The sequence below is a fragment of the Mus musculus genome, chromosome 7, assembly GCF_000001635.26.
Source record: "Mus musculus strain C57BL/6J chromosome 7, GRCm38.p6 C57BL/6J".
Lineage (NCBI taxonomy): Eukaryota > Metazoa > Chordata > Mammalia > Rodentia > Muridae > Mus > Mus musculus.
The window spans coordinates 133,921,705-133,932,582 of record NC_000073.6 but is presented as its reverse complement, the minus strand read 5'-3'; the positions used below and the strand labels follow the sequence as shown (position 1 = coordinate 133,932,582).

The 10,878-nt window shown below is 48.1% G+C and overlaps 1 protein-coding gene across 1 annotated transcript in view; it reads left to right on the top strand.

Moving 5' to 3' along the window:
• The window catches only part of Adam12 (a disintegrin and metallopeptidase domain 12 (meltrin alpha)), a 341,899-nt gene that overhangs the window by 292,515 nt on the left and 38,506 nt on the right, over positions 1 to 10,878 (top strand). Inside the window, exons 13-14 of the mRNA NM_007400.2 lie at positions 762 to 851; positions 2,495 to 2,690. Of these exons, the coding sequence (NP_031426.2) occupies positions 762 to 851; positions 2,495 to 2,690 (286 nt within the window). The remainder of the gene's footprint in view (positions 1 to 761; positions 852 to 2,494; positions 2,691 to 10,878) is intronic.

Sequence of the window (10,878 nt, the reverse complement as noted above, 5' to 3'; positions counted from 1 at the left end):
AGAGAGAAAATGGAGGAAGAGGGGACAGAAAGATGGAAGGAAGAGAGGGAGGAAGGAGGAGGGAGAGAGGGGGAAGGAACAAGGGATGAGTAAAAATAAGAGAAAATGAGGACTCTTGGTGCCCACATCCTTCAGTCTCATTCTGACATCCAGTCCTCTTCCCAGAATGCACTAGGTCAAACACCTGCCTTTGCTAAACAAGGGTTTCTTCCTCATTCACCTGGCTAGACCACAGGGACCTAGCCTGAGTTTTTCCTCAGTTCATCTGCATACTCTAAATCAAAGGTAGACCACCACCCCCGCCCCCATGTTTTAAACAAATATTGAAGACAAGTACTGTACCACTGAGCTGTAACCCCCATCCCTCTCAGAAGGGTTCATTCTTGAAGGTCACATCTATGCATCTGTTTTTAAATGAGCAATTTCCATGTCCTTCAATGATTCTGGCACAATTCATTACAACACGCCCTTCAGGAGGAGTCCCCTGGAAGCCCCAGTGTGCTGCTGATCTGAGATGCTCCCAACTTCCCCAGACCTCCTCCTGAGAAGGCTACATGAGAGCTCCTGGTAACGCCTTACCTGGTGGTTCACTTAATAGACACTTTGCTCTTGTGCCAAGGAAAACAGTTCTGGGGCAGGTTTCCATCTTAGGGTCTGGGCGGCCGGCCTTATCCTTGACTGTCATTTGGGTTGTGGACATTTGCATTCTGAGAGCCACCACCTCATAAGACCCTTCAAATGGACCCTATTCCCCTCCTCAGGAATGCACGAATCGCTGCTGTAACGCTACCACCTGTACTCTGAAGCCAGATGCTGTGTGCGCGCACGGGCAGTGCTGTGAAGACTGTCAGGTGAGTTCAGCTTAGCCTGAGGTGGCCGACGGGTCTGGGTGGCTCCAGTCAGGTGCCATCGGAGCAGTAGAGTGGACCGGTTCTCCAACTTCATCCCGTCCTGAGGAGCTACCCTTTCACCACCTTGCTGCTCTGTTAATCATCTGACCTGGTAAAAATGCACATTTTAATTGCTAATTCTCTGTGATAAATTGTCTGTGGGCTAAAAATTAATAGGACTGAGAAACCCAAGCTCAACCTTAATGAGCCATTTATGCGAATAAGGGTCTTAGCTCCATGAGGAGAACAATAGGAGGAGAACCTGGCGCTACCCTGGTCGCTCAGCGTCATGCCAGGTTTACCTGCCTGACACCAATGTCTGGCATCAGGCAGGTAGCAGAGAATCTATGCTGATGGTTTCTAGGCTGTCTGTACCAACAGAAAGTGCAGGCCATCCTGAGTGCCAGAGTGGCGGTCTCCTGACTTGCTGTTTATGCTGCTATGAGTGTTCTTGCTTAGGCATTTCCACCACTGTTAATCCTGTTTATTTCGAATGCATGTCTGACAGGGGAGAGGCCTGAGTGTTAGCGGCTCCTGGGATAGACTTTTATGCCTTGATACTTAAGCATCGGATCTTGGCACAAAGATTGCAGGAAACTCCCTGTTATCCACCCCACCCAAGCACATCATTTAGAAGTGTGTTATAATGATATATATTTGGCTTCTCCTGGTGTTCACTAAGTTCTGAGGAATGCTGTAAGAAGTGAGCACCCCCAGGTGCCCAGTTACTAGTGCAGGAGAGTGCCAGGAAGAGGATAAGAGAAGGTGAGAGCAGCCAAGCCTACACTCAAGATGTCACGAGGAAGAAGGGACATGTGCTGATGCCCAACGACCATCGACTTGTGTAGCTTTCAAGCCATTCCTTTCAGGCTTTACACCTTTCAGGAGTTGGCAGCCGAATCTACACTGTAGCCTTTGGGAGTCTGCATGCCACCAAGCAAGCCTGGGGACTCGGTGCCCTTGATTATGTAGCTCAGACAAGCCACCCTGAACCTTAACTTCTCCAGCTGCAAAAGATGAGGTGCTAGTCAGAGGTCTAACAGACCCCACTTGGTAGCCACTCTCATGGCTGTTGCCACTTCCTGGTGCTCATCCCCACCCTCCTCCTAACCTTCCAGCTCCCCCCGCCCCACTCCAGATTTTCCCGCAAAGTCAGAGAGGGCCCCAGTTCTTTAATGAGTTGACAGCTTACCACTGCTGTTGGGCTTCTAATCTTGCTGATTTTTCTACCTCCCCAGCAAATGCCTAAGGATAAGGACAAGTGTCAACATAAAGTATGTGATAGCGTCAGCAACCTGAGAAAAAAAGTCCACCTCTTCAACATGAGGTCCAATAAAAGCCATCTTGTCTACTCCTTGGAGAACCGTATTGTTACCTGTTGTTCCCACAAGAGCTGTTCTTGGTTGCCCACACAGCCTCATAACACAAATATAAACCATGCAAAACCATTTTAAACGATCTCTCATCATCAGAGGGGATGGCTTTGAAATCCCCACCTGTTTGTGTGACTGTAGTAGGTAGCCTGCTACATTCTGCCCCAGGAGAGCAACTGAAGGGTGCTTCCTTCTACTTGGTACAATGTGCTAAGTACCTTGTCGTTTCAGCTGAAGCCTCCAGGAACTGCATGCAGGGGCTCCAGCAACTCCTGTGACCTCCCAGAATTCTGCACAGGGACTGCCCCTCACTGTCCAGCCAATGTGTACCTACATGATGGCCACCCGTGTCAGGGCGTGGATGGTTACTGCTACAACGGCATCTGCCAGACCCATGAGCAGCAGTGTGTCACGCTCTGGGGACCAGGTACGTGGCCTCTCCCAGCTCTATGAGGGACACTGGAGAAGGATGCTTTATGCGCACGAGTCTGTCTTTGCTCCTTGGAGGAGGATTCATCCTTGAGTGCCCATTCTGTTCTGCAAAGAAGCTCAAACTCTGAGACAGGAGGTCTGCTTCTGCAGGAGGCATGGCTAAGATTTAATCTTGGTTACCTGGTCACCATGACTCAGCATCCAGGTGTAACTCCCATGAGCAAATGAGGCCTTGATCGAAAGTCTCATTAGGGTATAATAATAATAATAATAATAATAATAATAATAATAATAATAATAGATTAAAGCTTGAGGGGGAAACCCTTCCTGTATGTCTCTGCCAGGGCTCCACTCTGAAGTCAGCTCCAGGCTCTCTTATGGCAGCCTAGACACTGGAGTCTCACTGTTTCAGAGCCTCACTACTGCAGAGTCTCCCAGACCCCCAGGCCTCACCACCTGGGGGATCTCACTATCCAGGGCCCTCACCCCAACTCTGGAAGCCTCACTACCACATAGGGGATTTATTGGTAGGAGACCACTCCAGGGAGGGTCCCATTACCTGGAAACCATTCTGGACCTGCTCCATTTACAGCTCTCGGGATCCTGGCTAGGAATTCCACTGGGAATGTTTCCTGAGTGTATTGCAGTTCTTTCTTTCCACTGTGCTTGGCAGAGGCCTTACTTAAGGCTGGGAGATGACCTCAGACCTGGCCAGAGGCCCCAGTGCCAGCAAGGCCACTATGGTCAGCCAGACTGAGACTTAGGGCTGAGCCAGCTCTTGGAGAAACTGGAGAGTTTCTGCAAGGTTCTGGTTTCCAAAGGGAGTCAATCAAGGCAGAAAATGATGACTAAACACAGAAGTCTGGTTTTAACTGCCACGTGGGTACAACGCCCAGACCTGGAGAGTCCTCAATGCCCAGCAATGATGCCCCTCGCTTGGAGCTTTCTGAGGAAGAAGAAAGTGTGGGATGGACACAGTAGCTCCCATAAGTGGATGTGCTGAGAGATGTAGAACAAAGAGCCCTGAGACCCCCCCTTGTCCTTCACATTTCCTCTTTAGAGGCTTAGTGCTAGCTGGCCCTCTTACCTGATACCCATGAGATCATTCAGACAAAGCAAGGTACCACTGTTACAGGGACAAGCACTAGAAAGACACTCATTATACCAGTATCAAATGGTCATAGGATTCTGAATGGATCTCAGACACCTTTTAGCCAAGCGAGGTCACTTTAGACAGGGGCTACTACAGCAGACCTCAGTCATCTCGAATGGACCTCTGTTTCCAGCCCTTCTATAGGCGGGAAGCACTTATCTCCGGTTACAGTGGCTGTTCTGCCGCTCCCTTTATGGGAGCTGAGCTTTTTCAGTGCCCAGCTATGCTTTAAGACCTGGCCCCAGCACCAGAATGAGCTCAGATGGAACAGCACAGTGTTCCCCAAGCCATTGTGCTATGTAACTCTGCTGGCTGTCATGGTGACCAAAGCAGGCATTGATCAAGGGAAAATAAATTTTAAAAGAGGGGGAGACAGACAGACAGGCAGAGATTGAGAACAGTGGGGCTAGGAGATGGCTCAGTCAGTAAAGTACTGGCCAAACAAACATGAAGACCTGAGTCCTGATATATATTTACATATGCACACACACACACACATACACACACACACACACACAGAGAGAGGGGGGGGAGAGAGAGAGAGAGAGAGAGAGAGAGAGAGAGAGAGCTGACATGCCAGCACAAGACTGTAGTCCCTTCTGTGAGGACACAGAGACAGAGGATCCCTAAAGTTTACTTTAGCCAGCCTACCCAGTCACCAAGCCCCTATATATGAGAGAACCTGTCTCAAAAATAAGAGAAAGAAGTGACAGAGGGAGACAGCCAATGTCGACCTCTGATATCACATGCGTATGCAAGGGGAGGGCCAGGGAGTGGAGAGGGGTGTGGACAGAGACTGAGAGGGGTGCACACTAAATATGCAGAAGCCAGTCTGATTGACAGATGAGCTTCTCAAAAGCCAGAGCATCAGCCTTCTTGAATGTCCCACATCATGGTGGCTGAAGCTGAAACCTGGCAGCTTTTATAATCTGCATCCCAGAGAACCCCACCCCCACCTGCACTTAGCTTCTCTCTCCCAGGTACCTTCTCAGTGGTGGCTGGGAAGGACTTGACTCAGGTGCAGTGGAGTCACCAGGAGTGGTTCTTTGCACAGAGCACTGAAGAAATCAGATTGGCCAGGTCTGGGGATCTACCTCAGGCAGGGACTCTCTGGGTTTCAATGTAGCCCCCACTGACCTTTCTCAACACAGATCATAAAAGAATATCCTCAGAAGAGAGGGGACCCAGAAGGCCTCCAGCTGTGGCCATGACTTCTTGGAACTCCTACCTCCCCTTGCAAAACAGCGTGGCCCTTTCCCTCCATTTTGGTGGGACTGCCTGGCTTTTCAATTAAAGACACTATGTGTGTTCCCTGTGTCCATAGCCTTAGTGGCCCAGGACAGGACAAGTCACAACATACAATTTTGTAGATCAGAGTCCTCAGATCTGAGTGCTAGCAGGACATAGCACATCCAGGGACTCTCAGGGAGAGCATTGTCTTGCTGACTTTTCCAGCATTCAGAAGTTGCCTGTGCTCTTGACTCTTGGTCCCCCCTCCTTCAAGGCCAGCAATGCAGCAACAGTCTGTCTGTCCATGTTCTCTGACCTCTGCTTCTGTAGTCTGATTCTGCCCCTCCTGTCTCCCTTGTAAGTACTTATGTGATTATATTAGGCCCACCCAAGTCTCTATATCTCGCCACCTTAAGCTCTAATGTAATCATGTCTGGAAAGTCCCTTTTGTCCTATAAGGTCCAGACTGATATGGTCCAGACTAGGGAGGATAGACTTGTATTGAACAACTACTCGAGACTCCTTCAAAAAGCTCCTGAACCTTCTTGTAGCTAGTATTTTATATGCCTGTCTTAATTAGGGTTTTATCGCTGTGAAGAGACACCATGACCACTGTCATTCTTATAAAGGAAAACATTTAATTGGTCCTGGCTTACAGTTTCAAGAGGTTTAGTCCATTATCATCTTTCTGGGAAGCATGACAGTATGCAGGCAGTATGGTGCAGGAGGAGCCAAGAGTTCTACATCTTGATCTGCAGGCAGCAGAAGGAGACTGTGTGCCACACTACACATAGCTTGAGCATAGGAGACCTCAAAACCCACCCCAACAGTGAGACACTTGCTTCAACAAGGCCAAACATCCTAATAGTGCCACTCCCTATGAGCCCAGCATTCACACACTTGAGTCTATGGAGGCCATTTCTATTCAAACCACCACATCACACCATGCACATAACATCATGAGTGGAGCCCATACTCTTCTATGTAATAGAATACATGGAGGACCAGTCCTGGCGCTCAGTACCATGTAGATCTAAATCAAGTCAGTGCCATTTTAGTGTGCTCTCAAGAGATGCTCAAGTCTTTGGGGCTTGTAGAAAAGTCTCTGAGAGGACAGGACAATGGGTAAGATGTGGTGGGGACAGGAAAGACAGCTTGGATTGGGGTGGAGAGTGGCCAATTTGAAGTAATCTGAGAGAAACTGCCATACAGTAGCCATCTGGAAGAGGCTACTAGTGTTTCCAGCATCCAGGATGGGGTAGAGGGAACCCAGGGGTGACAGGGCCAAAGCAGGAAGTCCAGGGAGTTCTGTCTATACAGAACTGTGACTTGGACAGCAGCAGAGATTCTCATCTGTCGTTCATTCTCTGGTTTGTTAAACATTTGCTGATGTCCTGCTGGGTGGAAGACGCTGACACAAGAGCCTGCTGTGCCAAAGGAACATACTTTCTCTGGTCCCAGTATGCTTTGCTCAGGATGTGACTCCCTCAGTGCCCCATCCTCTCTACCACTACTCCTAAGCCCTGCCCTGGGTGGATGTAGTCCCAGGGACAGAGGTGACTTCCTGGGCTGGGACCCTGGCCAGCCAGATGTGCTGGACTGGTTGGTTCAAATGAACTTTCCATGATTCAGGAAGGAAGCCTTTGTCCAGGATACATTTACAGTGTCTCATCTTCCTACTTAGCAGCAAGAGCCCAGATCTGGACCATGTTGTGTAGGGGCCATGGAAGACCTCCAGGGAAGGGGGGGTCACTCAGAATTCTATAACTCCTCGAGTTGTTGCTTGGACAGCTATGCCCTTCACACCCAGTGACCTGTCCACGTTGTTGAGTCATACTGAATTCTCTGGTTACACCTAGGATGGTCTGTTACTCATGCTTCAATGCTGACCGGATAAAGACCTTCCTTCCAGATAACGATTCCCTTCTGAGATGGGCTTTTCTCAGTCCAGCATTAGATGGCAATACTCCTGCTTCCAGGTCTCCCTAAAAGTAAAACCATAGAAAATTCAAAACGCGTGCCTGCAACTCCTAAGTGGCCCTGTGAAGAACTTTCAGAATACCTCCTGTGGGTTTGTTCCTTTAGTCATTTTTTAGTCTTATTATTGTTATTGATATTGTTGAAGAACTTCCTCTAGCTGGTTTTTTTTCCAACCACATCTGTGTTGGAAAGTGCACATACACACACACACACACACACACACACACACACACACTGGAGCACAAGTCGACAGAAGTGGACAGCAAACTTCATCCTCAGCCACTTTCTAACCACTCTCTATTTTCTGACAGTCTCTCATGAACCCGAACACTGATCTGGCTAGAGCAACCGCCAGTGAGTTCCCCGGATCTTCTTGTCTCTACTTTCCATTGCTGGGATTTCAGAAATGTTCTGCCAGGCCCAGTTTTGGGGTTTTTGTTTGTTTGTTTGTTTGTTTGTTTTGTTTTGTTTTGTTTTGTTTTAACATGGGTGCTAGAGATCTGAACTCAGGTTCTCATGCTTGTATCGCAAACACTTTGCCCACTGAGCTGTCTCCCTTGCCCAGCGTCTCAAGATTTTAGATGTTGGTTATTCTAGACATAAACGTGGTCTGCATTGAGCGTCTTATCCCCAGTTCAGTCTTAATGTTCCGGAAGACTCTCTTGGCATGGCATGACCTTGACTCCTGCTAAAAGAGAGCTGGGATAGCTCTTCAGGCGGCAGATTAACTTTCAGCAGTGTTGTTTGCCAGACTCTCTAGCCTAGCGACGGTGAACATCACTTGTCAATTCACTTCATAGGTGTGTTATGTAATCGTCACGTGCCAAAAGTCACTGATCTCCCTTGGAGAGGTCCCCAAACATGTAATTATCAATATTATCACCCACCAGAACCTACTGCCATTTGATTTATGCCATGTCACCTGGTCAAAGGGGTTTTATGGGCTGGTAAATATCCAGTGTTTATCTATACGGCTGAGGCTGGTTTATACGAGCTTGTTTCCTTGAAATCCACTGGGCCCTTATCTGTACTGATCACCTAGAGTAACTGACATTTACAGAAGGAAAAGATACAGGAAGAAAGAAAGTCACAGGAAGAAAAGATATTCTGCCAAGAGGTATATTGTCGGGTAATCAAGAGGATCTTGTCCTATTGTGTAAGAAGGAAATGATAGAATTTGTTCATTTAGACTCCATTTCCTGAGAAAAGCAAAGGCCAACTTGGAGAGAACAGAGGGGCAGATGCCATCTGCTTATGCCAATGCCTTTGTCTGTAGATTTAAGTGACAGGGAGCTGACGGGGGCGGGGGGTGGAGCCAAGAGGCCTGAAGTAGAGCAGTGTGTTTGCAGAGGATCATCTTAAGGAGAGGCTCAGGGTGAGTAAACCTGGGGCTTCATTCAAAACGCTATCATCTTCATTTTCTTCTCAAAGGACATCATGACACTGAGAACTTCCAGACTCGGTTGCAAGTGTGAGCCTCGGCGCTCAAAGCCAAAGCTGGGGATTAAAATGCTGAGCAGTGTCAAGTCTCCCTCCAAGAGGCTGTTTTATCTCCTGCTAGAGGCTGAGCACTGAGTGTTCCGTTATTAAGAACTCAAAGGCCTTAATGGATGCAGCACTGGAGCGATAAGAAAACTGTTGCCTTTCTGTCCTTGAGATAGATGTGCAATCTCTCACCTTCATGAAGACACACAGCCCAGAACTTTTAAGTACAGCAACTTTGAGCCCCATGTCTGCCTTTGCAGTGTCTTGCAACTGGATAGACAAGACTTATGCTTTTCAAATTCTAGACCATGCTGCCTCAACGATAAACACCAGCTGGCAGCTGACATACAATAGCCTCGCAGAACACTAGCATGTAGTTGTCCTGATGGACTAGTGAGAGATTGAGAGCATCGGCTAAGAAGGCCATCTGTGACTTGGTTTCCTTTTCGTGCCTTTCCTTTGGTGACAGGTCCTCTGAAAGTCAAGCTGCGTTCCATTACAATCCCCCTGCTTCTGAGTTTTTGAACTTGGACTTCATCTCTGAGGGAACGGCTATTTATCTTTCCCAAAAGCAAAGCCTCAGACTTTGAGTGACTTATACAGGGTGGCACAGCAGCACTTCATGTGATGCCAAGGAACAAAGAGAAAATCCACAGCTATAAACACAACACTGAGATGTGTCCGGGTGCTTCATTTGCAGAGAACAAATGGCAGCCTCTGGGAGTGTTAGAGACAGGAAGCTGCCCTGGTGGCATTATGTTCAGTTTTTCATAATACAATGCTGTTTGTAGTCATTGGGGAAAAAAAGTATGATAAAATACAAGTAAGTGTCATGAGAGAAAGAGGAAAAGAAGAAAGGATCATAGCCGGCCTCCATGGGAAGGGAGAAACGGAAGAAGGTCCTGAGGGAGCGCGCAGCCCTAGATCCATAAAACGTACTGATTGATTCAGACCATGTACCTGCATTGACCCTATGGTGTAACCTGAGAGATAGACTGCTCTGGCCAGAAAGGAGTCTTAGTGTCCATCCTTCTGCCATTGGAAAGTCAGCAATACCTGTCCATGTAAAATGGGCATTCTAGAAGGAAAACGTATTGGAAGCAGGAGTATGATAGAGTAGATAGTATGATAGTACTGGGCACAACCATCAAACGCTCTCACGTCTTCTACCTTGCATCTCATTGTTAAAAAAGCAGTTTGCTTCAAATAGTCAGGGGAAATCTCTCTCCACTGGCTCTCCTATATAAAGAAGTTACTCCATAGAAGGGTATTTCTGGTGAGCTACACTAGTAGGACACTAGGGGGACAGGGAGCAGTGTTAAGAAGTGCCCATGAGCTCTAACTGGGAACATATTGGCCCCAGAAAGTAGCCCAGAACCCTGCATAGCATCAGCCTACAACCTAATATGGGGGATAGCCAAAGGAGGAATGAAGATTGGGCAAACTTTCAACTGTGTGCATCACTGTAAGTTTGATTCGACTTAATCTTTAGCCTTGAAATATCTGTTTCTTGTGAGGGATCTCTCCTCACAGCCTAAAGACTCTACAGTAGGAAACACTAGGCAAGTGGATGAGGACCAACATTCCACACAGAGCTCTGCTCCTTCCCTCCCTGCCTTCCTGACCCACCCAGCACCATCCAGTTAAAAGAGCAGCTTCAGGGTACCGATGGAAATTGCAGTCCCTGGCTGCTGGAGGGCGGAAGAGGTAAAATATCCCATTCATGGTCTCCATAGACAGGAACACAGAAAGGATACAGGGTTGTGGCATAGCCCCAGCCTGTGCCACAGTCAGGCGGCTCTATCCTGTCTCCCAGTTTACAGAGGTAGAGGAAGCCATGCCTTGCTCCCATCTGCACGTCAGTTCCCTTTGCCTCTTCACAAGCCATTGCTGTGCTCATGGACAGACGTGTCCTGGCTACACGTGTGTCAACAGCCAACTGTAACACAGAGTCTCCCGCTCCTCATCACTTCCTGGAAGAGACACATAGTTAACCTCGGGATGCTGGGCTGTTCAGGGTGCTGGAGAGAACATTTAATTGGCTTAATTGCATGACGCTTGTTACTTCAGAAACTGCCATCTCTTTACAAGTCACTTCAGGGCGTAGGTAGCATGTTTGTGTGTTTGTATGCATGTTTCTGTGCACATGGGCAAGATATCCAGTGGTATCCACAATCTTCATTTTCTAAGAAACATTCTCCCTAAACCTGGACTTCAGCAACTCAGCTAGACTGACTGTCCAGCAAGCTCCAAGAATCTTCCTGCCTCTGCCTTCTCAGCACTGAGCTTGTAGGTGTACGTTGCTGTGCCTGGCTTTGTACAGGGACTCTAGAGA